Source organism: Molothrus aeneus, chromosome Z (genome assembly GCF_037042795.1).
Source record: "Molothrus aeneus isolate 106 chromosome Z, BPBGC_Maene_1.0, whole genome shotgun sequence".
NCBI lineage: Eukaryota > Metazoa > Chordata > Aves > Passeriformes > Icteridae > Molothrus > Molothrus aeneus.
In genome coordinates this window covers 21,110,142-21,132,614 of record NC_089680.1, presented here as the reverse complement: position 1 = coordinate 21,132,614, position 22,473 = coordinate 21,110,142, and the positions used below count along the sequence as shown (strand labels likewise).

The window sequence follows — 22,473 nt, the reverse complement described above, 5'->3', positions numbered from 1 at the left end:
ACTGTATTTGAAGAACACTTTAAGTTCTAGAAAAGTCTTAATTTTTAAGTTTGTAGGCAGAATACAGTAATTGAAGGTTAAGCAGTATCACATGCTTCATCCTATGAATCTATATACCCAATGGACACTATCACATATTTAGTCTCCTTCCTCCGTTAATTTAATATGCAATGAATATTATTTTTGGAGGATTAGATTTACTAGTGAAAAAAATCAGGACATCAAGTACAAAAGTGTGTGATAAGTTACAAAGCATATTAAAACATGTTCTAAATTATGTTGTTGGGTTCAATGTCACAGTGCAAATTGAAAGAGAATTCTGGAATTTTCCTTTAAATTTTTTTTAAAATTAAAAGTGTAAGACCTCATTGTTAAAATTTCCCTCTCTGTGCTTTCTGCTGTAATTGCATGCTAGCTTACTGGGCTACTTCCCTTAAGTTTTAAGTTTTAAATTTTCTTCCAATTTTATTTCACTGTACATGAAAAATACTCTTTGAACAAATGTCTGCCTTCCTTAAAATAAATTAGAAATGCAGGATGGAGTACTTACAGTTGTAATTCTGAAAACTAAGTACACTTCAGAGTAAATAAAACTATGTGATATGATGTTGTTAGTGATAAATTTGTGTCTAGTTTGTGGTCTCTGCCTGCTGTTGGCTTGAAATACAAAATATTTGACTATAGTACTTCCTGATTCTCATAGCTGTGCTACACACTTGTGCAGTGTTCCACACTTCCTCCCACCTGCTCCTTCCCCCAGTCAATTTGCAGTGTCATGGGCAAAGTGGTGGACCAATGTGTAGTGCATCCCGGGCAGCATTACTGATTAAAAACTCTGTTATGCCATGCCTCAGTTTCTTAAATGCACCTGAGATCTGCAAGTAGCATCTTAAGAGCCACAGTTTAGCAATTAAAATGATACTGGGGTAGCTTAAAGAAAATAGGGCGGAAAAGGAAATTCTTAACACTGAACAACCTATGGCAAAACAGAGCAGTGGACACAATATACACTTATTTTTCTTAAACAGAGTTTCTTCCCAGTTTTTATGAGTAGCTGTTATTCTTAGAGCTATTAAAAAAGTTATTCTGAGGCACTATCTTTTTTTTTGAAAGTAGTAAAAGTGTAAGAAGCCTTGTATCTCTCAAGTACTTTATATTTTATAAACTTACAGATTTACATTTTGGAAGACATTTTCTGTAAACTGTGTGGGCTTTTGCAATTAGAAGCTGGTTTGAAATTTAAACCTGCACTAAATTATTAGGCAGTGAATTTGTGATTAGAAATGGCATCTGAGTAGCAGTGTAAGTTATTTAAGGATATCCTGTTCTTGATCATTTTACCTGCATGAGATAGTACTTAAAAAAAAAAGAAAAAAAAGACAGAGTTCTGTGATACAGTTCTAGAGTGCAGCTTTCTCAACAGCTACAGCTGTAGCTGCTGCACAACTGCAGTGATTCTGTTCACATGGTACTGAAACAGAAAAAAAGGTACTTCAAGAGTAACAGAACTAACAAACAAAAATTATCTAGTGCTTGTGCAGTAAAGTAGAAAATAAAATTGGCTAGAAATCTTGTTGCAATCCAGCATTGCAGCATGCCTCCACATAAAAGTAATTGCTGAATATTATAAACAATTGTGTTTAAATGATGGTAATGCAATACTGCTGTGCACTTAGATTAGTGCACTTGCAGTGACTTGATACAAATCAGCTTGAGATACAGGTCATAAGTATTGCCTTTTACCTTATAAACCTATTTCAGCAATTCAGTAACAGTTTTTCTCACAACTCTGAAAACTCAGGTGCCTTGCTGTAGTAACTTTTTTTCCCTCACCCTTCTCATCAGCTCTTCCTTGGTGGTATTTCTAAGCTCATATGAAGGATGTTGAAGAGACTGTCTCACATAAAGATCTCAAAAGGCTGCAGGGACTTCTTTGCCAGTGAGAACTAAAGCATGACTGCCATCCAGGAAGTGAGTGGTAAGTCTTAATGATAAAGAAATCTATGTCAACCCTGAAGTGGGTATTAAACATTCTTGTCAAGCTCTAAAGCACGAATTAAGAAGAAATATTTGCTTCTCAGTAGTGTATCTGACTTCAATTTTGTTTTAAATGCAGATGAATCAGCTCTGTTTTCTTACTGAACTTCAGTTTTTAGTATTAGTACTGTGGAAGTTTCATGAAAACTGTATGCTTCTCCCAGTGTTTTTCTATAAAAAATTTATTCATTAATTTTTATTTTTCAACAGAATATTTTTGGCTGAACTATTCAGCTTTCTACTGTCATTAAATAAAAGTGTAATTATTAATCACTAATTTTTTTAAGAAACCTTTTAGTCTAACAATGACCATCATATTCCATTTTGGTTTAGGATTTTTCCTTCCATTTCCCTGAAAAACTTGCCAAATTCCTGAGAAACAAAATTTTTTTTCTGAAGCTGTTGAAGCTCATATGAAGAGAGAAGAGGACATTTTTTTTAGCCCTGCAAAGCTACCTGGTATTTGAAATGCTGAAGAGGAAATTACGGTTTTGTTACAACTCACGCTTCAGGCTTTTCTTGGGTCTAACTCTCATTTTAGTAATAATTTCAGTTTTGAAAGTTAACCAGAAAGAAGACTTCCTAAACCGGAGACATCTGGAGCTAACAAAAGAAGATCCTATTAGCGATGTTAACTGCACCAAGATTATTGAGGGGGATATAGAAGAAATACAAAAGGTACAGCTTGAGGCATTATCAGTGTCATTTAAGAAGCGCCCCAGACTAACAACAGATGATTATATTAACATGACTGCAGACTGTGCCTCCTTCACCAAGACTAGGAAATACATTATGGAACCTCTCAGTAACGAAGAAGCAGAATTTCCAATTGCTTACTCAATAGTGGTTTATCACAAAATTGAGATGCTTGATAGACTTCTAAGATCAATCTATGCTCCACAGAATTTTTACTGCATTCATGTAGACAAAAAGTCTCCAGAATCCTTTTTTGCTGCTGTGAAGGGAATAGTCTCATGTTTTGATAATGTCTTTATTTCCAGCCAGTTAGAGAGTGTGGTATATGCTTCGTGGAGCAGAGTGCAGGCAGACATTAACTGCATGAAAGATCTCCATAGAAGAAGTTCAAACTGGAAATACCTAATAAACCTATGTGGTATGGACTTTCCTATAAAGACCAACAAGGAAATAGTAGAGAAATTAAAAGCCCTTAAGGGTGAAAACAGCTTGGAAACAGAAAAAATGCCTGTTTATAAAGAAGTAAGGTGGAAGAAACACCATGAGATTATTGATGGTAAAATAAAGAACACAGGCATAGACAAACAACTACCACCTCTCAGTACTCCAGTTTTTTCTGGCAGTGCCTATTTTGTAGTTAGCAGGAGCTTTGTAGAATATGTACTAGAAAACAGCAAAATACTTAAGTTCATTGAGTGGGCAAAAGATACTTACAGCCCAGATGAGTACCTGTGGGCAACAATTCAGAGAATCCCTGAAGTCCCAGGCGCGTTCTCTTCCAGTGACAAGTACGACGTTTCTGACATGAATGCCCTGGCCAGGTTTGTCAAGTGGCAGTACTTTGAAGGTGATGTGTCCAAAGGTGCACCCTACCCACCATGCAGTGGAGTTCACATTCGCTCTGTGTGTGTTTTTGGAGTAGGAGACTTGAACTGGATGCTACGGAACCACCACTTATTTGCTAATAAGTTTGACACTGATGTCGACCCTTTTGCAGTGAAATGCTTGGAAGAGTATTTGCGACACAAAGCCCTGTATCTGCAAAAGAACTGAGTTGTGTGCTTCTGTTGGGAAACATAAGTACAGATACTCTACTGCTACATACTTTAACGTTTTACAGCAGTTGTGGTGATGCTGATAATGGGTATAAGGACTCTCACCATGTTGGTCTAGTGCTGCTCATGCCCTGCCTTGTCCATGGACGAGAGGGAGAAAACATGTCTTGAGTATGCCTTGTGGCACACTGAAGTTTGGAGCTTTAGGTACAAAATCAGCAAGAAAGCCAACTATTTGGAATATTTATTATCTAGAAGGTATAATTAATGGTCTTTCTTTGGCTAAACTGTTTTAAGGCATAGAAAATGCATGTTGTTCATGGTTATTCTCAAATTTTTTTTTCCATGAATGTAATGAATGCTAACTGGAAGAGAAAGATGAAGGGGTGGGGTACAAAGCAGCTGGACTGCACTTCATACTGAATACTAAAATATCTCAGGAATATAACATTAGAAGTTATCTAAAAGCTATGCAAAAGGGGATATGCAAAGCCAGCTGTTATCATTTTACTTAGATCTGTTTGCTGCAGTTCTGTTACATGTAATTCTTAATCCTCCTGAAAATTTTGTCTTCAGCATGGAGTATCAAAGAATTCAAATCTTTTGTATTCTTAAAGCACCCTGATATTGTGATATGAAGTTTATACACTAGTTTGTAATTACATCTTCTCAGGGAAACTTCAGTTTTGTGCCTGATGAGATTAGACTTGTAATTTTACATTTCTTACTGTATGGGGAGTTTTGCTTTTGTATCCAAAATTGATGAAATTTCTCAAAACTTAAAGAACTGCAGTAGTGTCTAAATATTACTGATGGAACTGCTGGTTTCTGCTTTCTGTCAAGCTCAACTTGCATTCCAGATTATTTTAATACTAAGTACGGAAAAAATAAAATTATTTTTTTAAATGACATTGTCTCCTCCTACAATTGAAGTCCCCTCTGAAAATACCACAAATAATTCCCAATGATGAAGGCCAAAGATATTTTTGCTATAGTTTTCCATACATGACCAAAGATAAGCCCTACCTTACCTCCATATGGTCATTTGTTCATGTGTCTGTGCTTCTTTAGGTTTAGCTTGTTCATCTGAATTTTAACTCCAATTAGGCCATTGCTTAGTTTAGCTGCTGCAGTGCGGCACAGAAGCTTGGGGATAAAAGAAGAGGATACTGTGAGGGATAATATTTTTTCCTTCTGTATCAATTCAGGTTTGCCATGCATAGTTACTGCCAGCTCTCTCATTCCTGAGATGGCAGTGGAATTCATTACAAGTATTAGCAAATGGCAAAACAGACTAAATTTTTTTATTTGTGAACTGTTGCTGTAATTGCAGCATGTGTTTCTTACAAAGGCAGTTTGTTCTGAAGTTTCTCTTACTTACACATTAACATAAGGGACTGCTTGCTGTTGATCATGCAAACAGATAGGGAGGCAAGCAGTTTTATCTGAAATGGAGCCTGTTTTTGCCAACCTCTGCCTTCAGAACCACCTGAAAGCTGTTCTGGGAGTCTTCAGAGACTTTCATATTAACAGGTAATTAAAGCCTGTGAGCAAGGCAGTTGAGGGAAATACGCCATCTTCCCCACCCTCTGACTTTTCTACAAGAATGCTCTTGCAGACAGTTGTGCTTTACCACCTTTGCATAAGCTACAACAAACTTCACTGCATGTAGTACTGGGAATTTCCTGGAAGACATTTTTAGCAGAAAGCAGTTTTTAAGAATTTGCACCTAAAAACAATGTGCATGAATATCCTCTGTGATACCGGAACTGCTGACTCAGTTGCTTGAAATCTACTTGTCAGAGCATCTTTAACTTACCTCTTTCAGCCTGCTTTGTACTTAGTCATTTGTGTAACACCTTGTCTGTATTTCTGTTGTTAATAGTACAACTACTATAGGTGGCAAAGATGCTGCTTGATTAGATGCTTCAAATATCACTGTTTAGATGGAGTCAAGAGATAATCTTCTGTACAGAAGGAAAAGTAAGAGAGCATAGCTGTTTAGGATATGTTTGCCATAAGATAAGGAAGAATTTCTTCTGGGAAAAGTGAGCTACCAAAAAAACCCCTCTAAAACTGACTAGAGAACAGTCACCCTGCTCTGGTAGAATTTAAATGCCCAAGTCCCATCCCAGCTTACACCAGCCTTCACACCATGATCCTATGATCCTGTGGGCATCTAGGAGGGAAACTGGTTTGCATTCTGCCTACTGAATAACCCTTTTTTTTTTTTAATTTTCTTTCTTTCTTTTTAATTTTTTTCTGTGGTTTAAAGCTGGTTCAGTTTCTCAGTTCAGCTGACCACCGTTGCTGGGAAGCAATGAGTATCCACTGAAATTGTCGCTGAAGTACCACGTATGCTACTCAAAGTCCCCTAATATAATTTAATTTTCCATAGCAAAGCTTTCTAAAAGAGCTCAGTGCATTGAAGACACTGCTCTACTTCAGTCCCCACTTAACACATAAGCATTTTGAGTGGCATTAATAATAATAACAACAACAATTTACTTGGTTTACTGATGATAACTGTGGTAACAAAGTATCCTGTAACACTAAGGATCACCAGGCTGAAAGTATTTAGGATCAAAGGGTGATTTGATCCCAGAAACCTGATACTTGTGCTTTTATCTCTTGCCTGCCTGAGGTTTGGTTTGACAAGGGAGTGTGTGTTTGGCTCTTGCTCCTTCCTATCAAGCACAAGACAAAATGACAGAAAACCTACAACACTGCAGTTATAATCAAGGTCACCAGTCAGATCACCATTACTTGGTGCATTTTTAAGCAGTCTGAAAATTAAAAATTGACCTAGGTCATAACATGAATGCAGTGTAAAGTGAAATGAAAGAAGAGGTCATCTACTTCAACATACATGGACTATGCTGATCAGGAGGATTTAATCCCTCCAGATTCTGTTGCCAGTTCTGAATTGCTGCAGCAGTCATTAAAAGTAATAAACATGATTTGATATAACTTCTGCCACAATATTTACTTCTTAAATTTCTATCTTCTTTTTTTGGAAATGATAGTGGTGGTTTTCTTTTAGTCATGGAATAATTAGAAGAGCTGATATTGTAGGGAGTACCTCTTCAGTCAACTTAAATAAGGAAAATTTTCTTATGTAAAATGGTTTCCAAATTCCAGCTAGCAATACCATTCATTGTTAGCTTAATGTTTCAGTAATCTAGGTAAGTTTCCACAGTTTTCAAATTATCTTCTTTTCAATGGATCATTTTAGTGCACTTTAATGCCCTAGACTGTAGTGTGATAAATTAACAGTAACCTGCTTTTGACAGACAGCAGCCTTCCAGGTATTGCTTTTCATGCCTTAATAGACATGAAAAGCAATAACCTTTAGATTATGTTTTTTTATTTGAAATCAAGCCAGCAGACTTTTTAAAGATATACTTACTCAAGTTTTTAAGAATCTAACAAATCTGATCTTTTAAGTTATTTGAAAATGTTACTATATCTCTCTGGAATATGTATCCTAATTCTTCTGTTTTATAGCTGAAAGGAGTTGGTTTTGCATACATTCTTGGCATAAAGATAATAGTTTGGATATTTTTTCTTCTTGTTTCTTGGTTCCCCCTTCCTACCTCCCCCCCCCGCTTTATTTTTTCACCTGTTTTTTTTACCCCCTTCCCTTTTCTGGATCTGACAGTTCTTCATACAGATGTCTGTGCTTGCATCATTGCCTGCCTTATTTACCATGCCTTATGTACACTATCTTCTAAGTGGGAAATATCCTGCTCAGCGCCCTCATTTAAATACTGTGCCTCTCAAACTGAGCTTTGCTGTTGGGAGTCTTAAACATGATTGCGTATCTTGTAGGATCTGCCAGTATTTGTTTTAGTTTGTCTGTTTTCTATATCTATAATAGAGCTTGACAAGAAAAAGTTAAGAACACAACCAAATCCTTGAAGTAAAACAGTACAATTAAAAAGATATTGTTTTCTTTAAAAAACCTGACGTTTTTAAAGTTTCCTAAGAAAATTACTAAGTTGTGTAAAAGATGAAAAAAAATTCTTGTAAGAACATGTCAGGATGGGTCTTGAGCAGATGCCATCTTTTAAAATCCATATCACCTACTCCAAGACAGGATGCTGGAATTCTTTCTCACTGATACAGATCTAGCTGTATTTTTAAATAAGTATTTCCTTTGGACTTGGAAACGTAGCCTTCTGGGAGATCTAGTCACATACAACTAACAGTGTTTTATTCTGTACTATGAGAACATATTAATCTTGCTTATCTTAATTTTTTAAAAAATTTTTCAGGGACATGATCCCCTTAATTCTCTCATTTAAACAAGTAATATTTCAGAAATCTTTTAGCAGAAAATGTTTAATTACTAAAACCTTCAGTATCTTTGATGAAGGTAGTTTGTCTACAAACAAAATCCTTTTTCCTTTCAGACAGCTTGGGGGTGGGGAGCAGAAATATTCATAAGGCTTCAAAGTGTAATTTACTGACTGATGTGTGATAGGGAAAGTGAGAATTGTGGCTTAGCATCAACAGTTATGACTGAGTCTTTAGTACATTTTGGCAAGAGCTGTGTGAATTGCATTAGTGATACTGGAAATAGAGATTTGCCAGTGTTGATGTGAAATCATGTTAGTATGGAAAATGTACTGGAAGAGTGGATATGACAGGTCTGCTGTCATGGTAATGCTCATAATCTCATTTAACAACAGACTGTTGTTAATGAAACGTGTTGCTTTCACTAGGCAGTTAAATTACCCCTTTGAACCACTAGATTATTAGGATGATTTTGTAATACCTCATCTACAAGCAGGAGTTGAAATGCTGTTGACCTTAATTTTGAGTTAGTCCAAGCCACCCTTTAAGTCTTTTCAAGTTCTGCAGAAATAGCAAACCTGTTTTTAACAACATACCAAGCAGTGATGTTACCCACATGACATGTCTTTGCTGGGCATGCAGAACAAGGAGGTGCTCTTAAGAGTTAAAGTATAATAAGCCTTGGAAGCCTTGCACCCTGGCACATTCAATTCCTGTTGCTACAGGGGCCCCTGAGAGCAGAGGGGATTTGCTTTTACATCAGAGCAAACCCAGGTGAACCTAAATTGCTACAGTGAGACCAAAGCATTTATTCTTTCTGCTGTGCCTGTGGCACTGCAGCACTGAGCAGCTGCTGCCTGTGAGATATATAAATCCTCTGCAATGAGAAGCAGTGAGAGAGAAATGAAAAAATAAATATCCAGATTACACAATTAATTTATATCTTCTTCAAGCACTTCTAATAGAAGACAAAATACAAGGACCACACATACTCTTCCCTCCCTCTCTTCTTCCTCCCTCCCCACTAAATTTCATTCAAATAGCTGCTATGATGGGAAACCCTGCAAACAAAATATTTCACTGAGATAATGTCCCTGCTCTCTAGGGCAACAGACCTTTGGAGAGCTCTTGTTCTCTTCAAATGACCAAAATCAGAAGGGCCAAAGAGAAACTTCACTTTGTTTTCACAGCAATTACTCAAAGCATTTTCCTTTGCTGGTTTTTAAACATTTCTGCCTGCTTGTGCAACTAAGGGCAAAGTGAAGGAGGTCTGTTCCTCCAGTCTCAGTATCTCCAGTCTCATGGGCTTTTTCATTCCTTAAAACACAAGACTTCTCCCACCCTTGACTCCTTCAGAGTTTCCTACCTTCTTTTCTCCTCCTGCCATGATCTGTGAAGAGAGGGCACATGTGAAAGAAACACTAAGAGACCTTCTACACATTACTTCAGCTGGCCAAGCTACAAAGTCAAGTTTCAGGGAAACTAGTTTCAGATTAATTAGATCTAGCATGTGAGGGGTGTCTGTTTTTCAACTTGGTAGCTATTTTTTAGCTTAATTTTTTAGTAAATTCAGCATTTCAAACCCTCTTAGGAATAATTGCTTTTGCATGTCTCCCTTTTATTTGGCAAACTGCATTCTTCTAGGGTTTTATTTTTGACATCACATTGCTTTTACCTATTAATGTATTCAATCTGCAGTCAATACAGAGGACCTGACCTTTGAAGGTTGAATTTTTACTAGTAGCCTGAAGAATCTTCAGAAAATTCTAAATCTGCCAGACTGGCAGTGCAGCCATATAATTCATGTACTTCAGTTAATTTGGATGAAACTATGAGAACACAAACCTATTTCCATCAACTGAGCATCTTTCTAGCATTAAAATAGTCACACATAGCAATTTTTTAAATGTGGGAAAATCCTCCACAAGGCTACTTTCACAATCCCAAGATGAATGACACAGACTGGAACAGTCTCTCAAAAAATTGGAAGTATGCTAAGAGCAGAAAAGACTGAAAACAAAGTAACAGTCAGAACAGAACAGAATGACAATCAAAATATCAGAACACTTCACATAGCTCTTTCCAAGATGCTATTGTCACCAGTTGCTTTACAGCCAGTGGAGGTTAAAAAGCAAATTTGAACCAGCTGCTCAAGGGAGGGCAGTGATTTAGTGACAGATGATGAGGTACTTGGTGGCTTTCAAGTGAGCTGTCAACCTACCCATGCCTGCAAGCCCAGCTGGTCTGCACCCAAGGGTGCTGAGGATGCTGTCTGGTATCTTCAAAAGGCTGTTCTCTTTCAGCTCTGATGAATCATAGAGACTGGAGAAAGTCCCAAATGGCCAAGGTAAAACAGACGTTGTACCCATCTAAAGGAAGGGCAAATAGAACAATCTGAGCAACTACAGGATGATTGTCTCATTTTCAGCCCCTGAGGAAAGCATCTCTGAAGCAAGAACCCTTAGGCAAGTACAAGCACACAAGGCAGAAGATGGAGACTGACTAACTGATGCCTGATCTGATGATCATCTGTGACAAAATGATTGGGTTTGTGGGTGAGGCAAGAGCAGTAGATGATGATGTTCTGATTGTACGTGAGTAAGACTTCAGCAGACACTGTGAGCAAGCTGGACTGGAGGGGGGCAGCTTTGAGGTGTGTGCTCTGCTACAGGGAGGTTACCGGGGGCTACAGGTTTTTTACAGTAGTTTCCACTAGTAGAAACAGGAGAGTTTTCAGCTAGAGAAAGTAGGCCTCAGGAATTTCCATGGCAGGATAACTAAACACAAGCTATCTGGAGAGGCTGTACCATCTCTGTCCTTCATGGACTTCAAACCCTAGTGAGACAAAGCCCTGAGTAACCATGTCTGACCCCACAGCTAAGCCTGTTTTGGACAGGGGGTTGAGTTTGGTGACCTGCTGCACTCCATATCATTCCATATAACTGTTTTCCTATATTCTTCCAGTAGTTATACAGTTACAAAACCACTCCAGAGAAGTAAGAGCTGAAGAAAAATATTTCCAGAGTCAAATAACCTATTACTTACGAACCAAATGTTTTAAATAATATGTGATACCAGAGGTTTGCTGTAACTCATTTTCCCATGTTGCACATATCCACTTTGTTGCCCCTCAAGTATCGGTCCCCACAAAGTCCCAGCATTATTGGTTTTCACCTGTTGTCTAATTTTTAACTCATTATTCCTTTCACAAGAATACTGCCATGTCTTTCTGGGATTAAATTTGGTCAAATGATTGCTTACATGAAGACTGTTTCCCTCTGAGAGGCCCAGGGTGTGTGCTACATGTAATGTGATGGTATCTCCCCATTACTGGCAGTCACATTTCAGAGGCTCACATAGCCCAGCTGAAGCAGGAGTTTTTTTGAACAATGAAAACACATAGCACTTTCTGGTTCTGTTGTAACCATCATCTGGCTTTGCTCACACCACCAAATGAAGTCATAAACGAATCCTTTTACGAGATACAACAATGGGATGATAGGAAATATTTCCTCACTCTTTCTTGGAGTGCAGTAAGAAGGAAAATGAGTCTGCACTTGTACAAATCTCACTTTGGACACAAAGAAGAATCTGCACAGGCAAGTCAATCTTCTGTATATATATATCTCTAAGAAGGTATCTGGCTTTTGGCTACTTAAATATTGTTTAGTAGCTATAATGATGAGGTTGTTACTTCATCAAAGTAGCTGTGATTATGAACTGTAAGGAAAGCAATTCTGTTTTGTGTAATTATTTTCATGTGTACTCCATCTTGCTCCAGAAGGTCTGCATGTCTGGACTTGTAAGGTACTTTTATAAACAACTGCAAGAAAGGCTAGATACTTGCTTGATTGTGTAGCTTGCCATCTCTTTGGACAGAAGCTGATACGTAAAATTATAGAGACCTTTGATAGGAATTTACTATCTCATATATAGTCTAATAATCCCAAGGAAAATCTTGTCTTGTTGTACATAAGAATATTTCAGCGGTGGTATTATTATTTATATAAAGGCATTGGGGTTATAGTAGTATAAATGGCTTTTGGCAGAAGGCAGTATTTGGTTAATGTTTGTTAAGTGCTACTCTCTTTAACCACTGGGTAAAAAAAAGGAAAAATAACTCTACCAAATTTATTTCAGTTTCTGCTGAGTGCTCTGTGTCATTTGTTGGCAAAGGTAATGGAAGGAAAAACATCAGCAACAAAAAGTGACCATGAAATGGTTTTTTTAACATTAACAGCATTGGCTCAGATTTTCTTTCCCATATTTGGTACTGCCAAAACTGTAGGAAAGGACTATGATACAATTCATATTTCATGCTGCTAGCCTTGGCCAATTCTTAAAAAGAAATGAAAGCACCTAATGTGATACACTGAATAGTTATGTTCAAAATTACATCCATGCTCCACCACACCTCAAGTTAGAGCCATCTTGTTTCCATCACCATCTTATCTTTGACCTTTGATCCTTCACATGTGCATTTACACATCTCCCATCTAGATCAGCCCATACTGCACAGCCCAGCAGCTGACTAGTTTTAAAGTCTGCACAAAGACTTATGCTGTAAGCACACTCAGAAGGCTTTCCTTATCTTCCCCTCCCTGTGTGAGAACAGCACACACTCATTTTTTGAAAGAATGAGGAATACGTGTCGCTGCCTACACAAGAATTTGATCTCTTCTCTGAAGAAGTCAGCAGTTCTGTAATTCCAAGTGGGTTAAAGACAAACCCTCCACTGCCTTGGCCAGCCCCATGCAGTTGGTAATTTCCCATGCTGGCTGTTCATGAGGTTTGCGTAGTTTTTGTGCGTAATCTCAAATAGGGAATCAGGCACATAATGCCAACATCCCTTAGGGAAAACATTTTAAGTGCAGCCTACTGTGTACATCTTCACTGATGTTTGCAGATCTTTGCGCAGATACTGCATGCTATTTACACTTTGTAACTGCTACGGAGGAAGTGTCACTGTGCTTGTCTGATACCACATTCCTTTTATCTTTCTCTGAGGTTGTGGTACAAACCAATCAATATCAGAGGCCCTCTGCTAAGCTACAAGGGTGGCTCAGAGTGATGGCAAGTCTCAAGAACTGACATCTGAAGAATGCCAGGCAGGAGAAGTCAGGAAAACACAACAAAAAATTGCAAGTTACAGGAGCTTGGACCCTGCATAGTTTCAGAAAGGAAAGTTTATCAACCTCAAAAGGCTTAAGCAAATAAACCTCAGCTGGAGAAAAAAACCAATCCTCACTACCCTGCCTTTTAAACATCCCTAGCTACTAGCCAGAAGATCCTCTATCTTTATTTTTAAAATGGCAAAAAAAAAAAAAGGTAGAATTAATTTTCAGATTTGATGTTAAATTAAAAGCTGCAAAAAAAGGATTAGGCTGTTGGATAAAATACTCTCAACACTTAAGTATATGTCAAGAGGCCCTTGGCATTTTTCCTCACAGAATTGATGCCAGTGCTGCAGTTCAATATGTAAATCCTGGTTTCAGAGCTGCTCAGTCAACATTATCGCATTATTTCTGCCATAAGAGTCCAGCTGCTGGGCAGATTTGGGATTCTGCTGTGATCTAATTCCTGTGGCTCTACAGTGTATTTTATGAAGGCTCACACAATACATTTTTTGTTAGACAGAGAACATCAGCAGAGGCTTGCAAAACACAGTGACTAGGGAACTTGAAATTATCTACATTAACTTAGAGACCAAAAATGTCTTAAAAATAAGCTGTGAAAAGCAAAACTAGTGATGAGACTCTGCTTAGCACAAGCACTTGCTTTTTTCCACATAGCAGAGAGATGGGACAGAGGATTCAGTGTTAGATGTGAAGTAGGGAAGTGGCTAGGGAAGGCCATGAAAACCTTGGGAACACAAAAATATAGAAAAGAAAGTGGCACAGATCCGTTCACTTTTTCTGGAGCCCTGGCAGTGGACACACACTGAGTGGACACATAATGAGAGAAAAAAAGAAGAAAAAAAAAATCCTCAGTATGACTTTTTTCTGGAGTTAAATATTAACTTGTCCAGAGGAAGTAAAAGGCAGCAAAATAGCACAGTTATTGATTTCAGCATAACTTTATCCAAGTGCCCTACTGTGGCCAGTGTAAAGTAAACAAATGGGAAGACAGACCACTTCCTCCAAAGAAACTACATCAAAAAAATCATAAGCCACTGCACTAAAAGGCAAGGGAGATGAAGAATATATTTTGTTATACGGAGAAAAACAGAATGAGAAATTAATGTATAATAAAATAATAAATAGACTGAAACTAGAAAAATAGAAAAAACCCCAACAACCCCAAAACAGGAAAACAGGAAGACTGACAAAAAGAGGAACAGAAAAAATTAGTAAGAGGTAATAATAATAAAATGGCAGGATATGGTGCAACAAACTGTTCCAATGAAGTTTTGACATTTTAAAAAGTTGTCCATTCTGTCTGTACCCATCCTATCCACCAGAGCAGTGGTGAAGCATTATAAATTACTTGATATTGTAGTTGTGGGAAACTGCAAGTTTAGACTGGGAGCCCCCTGCACATTGAGGAGCAGTGATCCACACCACAGCCCTGCTGGGCAGGTGCCGCGTGCCGGGCTGGTGGTCAGGCTGTGCTGAGCCACACCGTGCCATGTCACACCGTGCCACACACCTTCCCCCAGCACAGCCTCCCCGTGGTGCTGGAGCCTCCTGTGGGCAGCTCCCACTCAGCACTGTTGGCAAAGCCCTGCCTTTTAACAGGACACAAGAAATTCTGTGGAGAATTTGTTTCTTTTTTGACCATAGAAATTATGAATAGAGTTGCTTTCTCGTTAGGAAATCCTGCAACAGCTTGAATGACTTTCAGGGTTGACTTGCTTGCTCTCCATGTCATAAATAGGGTCTGTGGAATGTCTTGCTAAGAAATACCATTTGAATGATACCTTACAAGATCTGAGTGTTTTTTCTTATGGAGATGGCAACAGACCTGCACCTCCAAGGCAAAACCAGAAGCTCTAAATGAAAATCACTCTAAGGATCTAAAATCAGCACATAGTTAGAAAACTAAAATATAATAAAGCTAAAATCTTTCCACTAACCTCCCCAAAACAACTAGCACAATCTCCTCTCACCTGCCAAGTAGTATGTATGCATTCAGTATAAATTACATCAGGCAGTGTAAAAAGATTTGGCAGTAAATTGAAATAAAATCTTTTTTACACACATCAGGGCTTCTCCTCCCTGGAAAGTTAAATTTCTAGCTTACCTAAAATGGAACAACTGTTTGTGAAAATCTTTCCTTGTGGAAAATTAATTCAAAGTAATAATGCCATTGTACTTTTTAGAATCTAATTCTGAAACAAGCCCATCCACACTGACTTCTACTAAACAAACAAGTCTGAGATAGCTTCACAAACAGCGCAGATCAGGATGCTCATTTCCATCTAAAAGTTGAAAGAACAGGAAGTTATGCATCACACATCAATCATCTTAAACAATGACATATCTCTTGCACAAAGTCATATCCTAGTGTTTTCTCACAAATCATCCATTATCTTGTTTAACCCACAACAGGAAGTCCTCTGGTACTTATGTAGCACTCACCTGGTCTGTTCTTTGGGCCTAAAAGTAAAATAAATTGGATTTTTGCGTTTACTTCTACCAGACAGCTGAAACCGCTTTTCTTCATTTGGGAGAACGTGCCCTGTTTACTACAGCAATTTATGAGATACTGTAATCCAGACAATTCTGTCATGAGACACACAGTCACTATAACTAATATTAGAATAGATTCCAGACACTTCACATGCAGTAAATGGAGATCAAACTACATTATATGTTTATACTGCAAGAAAATAATTTTATCCTCTGTAACCTCAGCACAGGGGTGATTGCAAGATGTCACTCCAAGGTTAATGAATAACAAGAGTACAAAGCATCCCCAGCAAAGACTTGAATCAGTGCAGGAGATCTCAAAATTCCTTCCTATTGCATACAGATATGGAAATGCTCTGTCATAGCAAAGCAGGACTGAGGGACAGTGGTGGAGATGTGCAACACTGCCCTTGTCTTCCTGCTACTGCCAGCTCTGCAGATTCAGCCTCTAGCATTGGGTGAGGTGACACTTCCCAGCACAATGCTCTCCTGGGGCTGCACACACTCCACAGTTTGATGGTGGCCAGTCAGGCACAGGGAACACTGGAGAAACACACAGTGGCCTTGTCCCCAGGGGCAGCCAGAGGGGAGAGTGAACAGGGGACATCCTATGAAGGACTCGAACAAGGCAGGAGCGCCCCAGGCTGGGGAACCATGTGCTTCGTATTTTTTCTGCATTAATGCTGAGTTATTCTTGGTGTGATAGTTAAGATTGATTTATCTCCCCTCAAAAATGCACATACCTTGTCAGATTTAGAAATCAGAGAGTTCTAGATATCTTAACAATTAGTTTAAGTGTTAAAATACTTTTTATTCAACAGAAATGGAAAAGGTTGAGAGTAGAAATGGGTTACAGCCATCTACTCTCAGCAAGCCAAACAACCAAACATAGTTTAATTTGTATATCACAGTGCTTTTCCCTGCTAGGCTGCTAATCTTTAACAGCATGGCCACAAGGATTGCAGAGTTGTCTATTCTTGTAACCACAAGTAAAGATATGTTAAAACCCACTGAACATTTCTTTAGAAAGGATGACTGACTGACTTCAACAGAACTAAATAAGATCTGTCTTATTCACCAGAAAATTTTCAAACAGAAGCCTTTTAGCTAACAGGAACCAGGTGCCCTCATCTCACTATTCTTTCACCACTAAAATTTTCTCAAGTTCCTCTATTTTATCTTTATCCTAATTCTTCCAGCATCATGTAGCATCACATGTGGACATGTGCACTTTTTGCAATGTCAGACTCTTATAAAACTTAAAAATTGGCATTTAAAAATATAATAGTACATTATTTTCACCACATACTTAAAATAGTTAATATAGTCTTATGCCTTCATTCAGCATAGACCTGCACAGCAATCTTTATGTCTAGTTAGACACAAACCTGCGCAACATATACACAAATTAAAGAACAGGCACAATGCCTAGGCAACAAAGAGAGGTTTCATGCACAGTACAATGCGTAATTTTTCAAATGCCAGAGATGGTCACGCTACCGGTTAAGAAATCCCCAATAGAACAAAGTAACAGGAAGAAGAAATAACCTTTCCCCAATGCCCACTGCACTGTTTTTTATTTCACATGCAACATTTGATTTCACATACAAGACTGACAGAAGTTTCCCCCATACACTTTCCAGGGAAGAGGACATACAAATTTGAATGCTCAAAGCCTGAAAAGGACATTTGTAGGTGAATATGTGTTCACAGAGCAGACATTCAAGCTTAAATATTAAGGAAGCCAAGCTGTGATGCAAAAGAAAATCTCCTTTAGCCCTATCCATAGGGATTTACTTGTCTCACCTGTATCTGGATCCTTACTCAAGCAACAGCTCAAAATCAGGTAGTTTTGGGTAGCAACTGAGTAGCGGGTAGTATTTTTGAGGCCAGGTTGTAGAAACAAACAGATGGCAGGTAAGGGATCATCTAACAACAAGGTATCTGAATGGATCTTGCTTTACCTGTGTGCATCATTTAGCGGCTCTAATCCAAGGCTAAACTGACAGTCCTCAGAGGAAATACAATCTCAAACCCACAAACATGCTAAGCCCTTTTCACATATCTTACTTATATCAGTAAATATCTTCTAGTTCAAACATGTTTTCCTTTCACATTTCTTCAGTCTGTTTATCTGACAGACTGTTTATCAGACTGTTTATAAACAGTCTTCATCTGTTTAATAGCCTTGTTCTGGACACAGGAAAAAGCTATCTGGAACAAATTGGTCTCAGACACCATCTCATCTGTCATCTCATCTGGACTGTTGAGGCCACCTGTAATGTATTTTTGGCTTCAAAAGTCACATTAGTTGGCTGTAGTGTGGTGCAAAAGAGGACCTTAGGCTAGCCTAGATGTTACAGATAATTTTAACTCCACTTGCTTTAACTGGTTTTAAGCTTTTCATCTTCCTTTGTCTTTCCATACTAGCAGCCTCAGAGAACACTATGTAGCTCAATTTCATTCTTCACATAGTTGAGTATTTGCTTATTCCCAGCTCCCTTTCTCTCCCATCTGGTAATAAATGATGGAAAATCCTGTCAGAGGTTGCAATACCTTTGGGAAGTTTGATGGCTATAATTTGTGTCATGTATATTACCCACTTGTAATTTGTTATGATTACTGATGATTTATTCAAAGACCTTCTAGGCTCAACTACTTGCACTCTAGCACTCTAACACTAACAGCAACAGGCTGGACAGAATAGGGACTCATCCCCTCTCCTGTGCAGGTATATAAAATAATCCCAATACTATTTATAAATCTAGGGTAAAGAAGGACACCTGCAGATGTTTTCTACAGGGAATAAGATCAATAACTTGACTAACTCCATCTGGGTAGCAGTACTTTGTCTTCATCAGGCTTTGTGCCATTCATAAACTGAAAGAATTACTGTGCTGGTTTTGGCTGGGGTAGAGTTAATTTTCTTCCCAGCAGCTGATATAGGGCTGTGTTTTGGATTTGTGCTGAACACGGGGTTGATAATACAGAGATGTTTCTGTCATTGCTGAGCAGGGTTTACACACAGCCAAGGCCTTTTCTGCTTTTTGTGTTCCAAGCTGAGGGAAGGAAGCTGAGGAAGCTGGGGGTGCCTGGCAGGCTGGGAGGAGACACAGCCAGGACAGGTGGCCCAAACTGCCCAAAGGGATATTTCAGATGCTATGGCATCATGTTCAGGATATGAAGGGGGGGAAGGAAGGTGGAACAGGGGTATGTTGGGACTGATGGTGTTTGTCCTCCCAAGTCCCATCTCCTGGGGATGGCTGAATACCCACCTGCCCATGAGTAGGGCTGAATGAACTGTTTTGCCTTACCTGTGTGTGTGACTTTTGCTTTCCCTGCTAAACTCTTTTTATCTCAACACATGAGTTCTCTCGCTTTTACTGTTCTGATTCTCTCCCCAGTCCTGCTGTGTGGAGCTTGGCTGTTGCCTGGGGTTAAACCATGAATATTACTCTCACAGCAAAAGAAAAAAACCCAAGAGAAGACAGAACTTAACATGGCAGAAAAGAAGTATTAATATTAAAGAATTAAGTAAATTTAAAAAAAAAAAACTCAAGGGCAACCATGAAGAAAGGTCATGTAATGGCTTTAAACTAAAAGAGGGTAGATATGGTTCAGGTATTAGGAAAAAATTCATCACTATGAGGGTGGTGAGGCACAGAACCAGTTGCCCAGAGAAGCTGTGGATGCCCCACCCCTGAAAGTGCTCAAGGACAGGTTGGATACACTGAGCAACCTGGTCTAGTGTCCCTGTGGGTAGGAAGTATCATCATCTTTAAGGTCCCTTATAACCCAATAACCCAAACTATTCTGTGATTCTATGATATGTGGACATTTGTGAACTGAGACAAATCTGAGATAAATAATTCTTGCTTTGTTTTTAGTTTTTCCATGACTTTGCATCTGGAATATTGTCATCAGTAGATCAGGACAATTTCTTTATCATATGAAAAAGGTCTTGATAAAGCAGTAGTCAAAAAGAGCTTTATATTGCAAAATGTTGTTCACTTCCCATCAAGTTTTCCATGAAGCATCTGACTTGTATATAGCACTTTACAAGATTTATCCCAGATCTGTCTCTATTGAAATCAATCCCATGCTATTTTTCTTTTCATTGTGGGTTTTTTTTTTTTCATTGTGGTTTCATTGTAAATGGAACCTACCTCTGTAGCAGCAATTCCTGTTGTACTTCCTGATGAACAACTACAGTTCTGGTTTCCCCATATGCAGAAAAGGACCTGTCCTGGATTTAACCTTGCTAATGAAAGCTGAAAAATAATTGTTTTTCTTGGCTGAACATTTGGTTATTAGTTCAGTCCACAAACCATAAGGCATGTTTGTTTAAGGCTCATAGGAGAGTAGAGGTCAGAAAAAAAAATTAATTCATATTAAAAAATGTTTAAAGTTTAGACTAATTTTCATGACAGATAGGGTTATGAAAAAGAAAGAAGACCTGTTTGGTAAGTTACAAACCAAGAGTTATCAGGAAATTCCAGATCCACAGATGTTCCATGAGTGCCGGAAGGGTCACTCTATTTTCTTTAACACCCTTTTAGCTTTAAAAGGGATGTAGTAGCTTTTTACATTTATTAATCAACATTCATAATTCACTTTTTAAGCTGTGGGGAAATGCTTTAGAAATGTCTATATCTTCTTAAATATTTTGTTGATCTAATTTTTTACAGAGCACTCTGTCTTTCCAGGACAGTTTTTTTTTCAGATATATATTTCTAAGAGCAATGAAATTCTTTTAATGATAATCTCAGTGCTAGCCATCTGTAACAGATCATTTCACTCCTTAGTAACTTCACGGGCTTCAGTCAGTGTTTCTGAATGCTGCTAAACAAGCTGACTGCAGAAAAACCAACAGAATATTTAGATTTAGCCAGGTGTTAAATTTTAAGTCACTGTAAGTTACTTTATTGTCCTCATTACAAGCTAGTTCCTTTTCTGTACACAAAAACACCTCCCACCTTCACTCAATAGTAGCACTTCAGTCACAAAACCATCAAACTGGTCATAATGGTGGAAGTCATTTCCAAGTGAAAGGATTCTGTGAAATGACCCCTGATTATCTAACCCTCTCCAGCTGTCCAGAAAGCTACAGGGCCATGGCACAAACCTGCTTGCTCTGAGGCTCATCCCAGCACTTCTACGGCCACTGCCTCCACAGCTGCTGCCATTGCCACATCTCTTCCCACTCCATTCTCAGCAGGGGCAGCAACACAACACCAGACAAGGGCAGTAGCACTGGTGATACCAGCAACAAGAAGGAAATCATGGCCAACAGCAGAGCTGAGGATTGGAGCAGCAGCAAGGGCACCCAGAGAGGAATGAAACTGAACCTAAATGTGAAATAAAATGCTATTTAAGTAAGCTTATAATCAGAATCCAGCAAGCTGCAAATGGGCTTTAACATTATTTGTGCACAACATAATATACTACAGTAGTGGTTTTAAATACACTTGTTTATAGCAAGCAGCAACTATTTCTGTCACAACTTTAGTAAACAAGAGGCAGTCATGGTGCCCTTCAAGAATGGGGATGTGTCATAAACCATCCCAGTTCTCATTTGCTCACTGACACACTGGGCTTTCTGAAGTTTTTGTACCTAAATGTGAAACTTTTCTTTCCTAGATTTTTTAAAAATTCCACCTATGTTTCTGCAGAAGCTTTCCTGGATACCTAGATTTTACTTCTAGGTTTAAGCCATAGGCTGCCCATTATTTTTGTCAGGTGTATTCTCAATGAACTGTAACTGTCTGGAGGAAAAATACATGTTTACTATGCACTATTTCCCCTGTACGGGATTAGTCATGGTAAAGATGGGTAGCAATTGTACCCTTCTTAATAATTTTGGCATCCCACCTGTCTGTACTTACATGCAGCATCCTGTCATGCTAGGCTGTTCAGGGCACAGCATCACAAACATCTGCCACATGCTGTGATTGTGAACCCTCCAAGGAAACAGGAGAGCCAACCTAATAGCCAGTACTGTTTGGATGCAAGAAACAACACCCAACTTTCTGCTCTGGTTTTGGTTTGGAATACGAGTTCTCCATGTCCAATCCCCACAGGATTCAAAACAACCACTGACTTTAAAGCAAGCTGCCTGGATTAGCATGGGCAGCCCTCAAGAAATGCTTATCACATTGAGTGAATTCTCATTATTTTTCATCTGTTTTCATGGAGTAGATCAGTTTTTGTAACTCTCCTTTTAAATATGTTTAACATTTGTACATACCTTGGCTCTCCCAAGTCTGAGACTCCAGCCCAGACAGCTCACTTCATCCATCCAAAGGGAATTCACTGATGTAAAGGGCGTCTCAACTAACCATGACATGATCCTAAAGTCACTTCTGTTCACTTCAATCTGGAAATGAGGATTCAAACCAAAGCAATTATACAGGCCTGACTAAAATGACACAGACTTTCCTCCTGTCTAAATGAATGTGAACAAGAGTAAAACTGGAGAAAAATAACAGTTCTGTTGAAAAGTCCTGAGCACATGCCCATGGAAACTTTTAAGAGGCTAATAAATAAGACCATCTGAGTGAAAGAGGCTTTTATTCTCAGCTTGAAACTGCAGTGGGTGAAACTGATACCCAGCCAAATTAGTATCAGGCACTCTCAACAGAACTGAACTCTCTCATTTAGTAGTAGTTACTACTGTTCTGAAGTAAAAGCTTTAGCTAGTGTGTGATTAATACTGTACACTGATTTGGTGAGAGTACCAAATGAATAAAAAAGGA

The 22,473-nt window shown here is 38.5% G+C and overlaps 1 protein-coding gene across 1 annotated transcript; it reads left to right on the top strand.

Annotated features, from left to right (window-relative positions):
* Positions 1–2,414: 2,414 nt before the first annotated feature.
* On the top strand, positions 2,415–4,697 carry GCNT1 (glucosaminyl (N-acetyl) transferase 1). The gene has a single exon (XM_066569388.1). It carries the CDS (start codon positions 2,506–2,508, stop codon positions 3,784–3,786), a length of 1,281 nt encoding a protein of 426 aa, XP_066425485.1. The 5' UTR covers positions 2,415–2,505; the 3' UTR covers positions 3,787–4,697.
* The last annotated feature ends 17,776 nt before the right edge of the window (positions 4,698–22,473 follow it).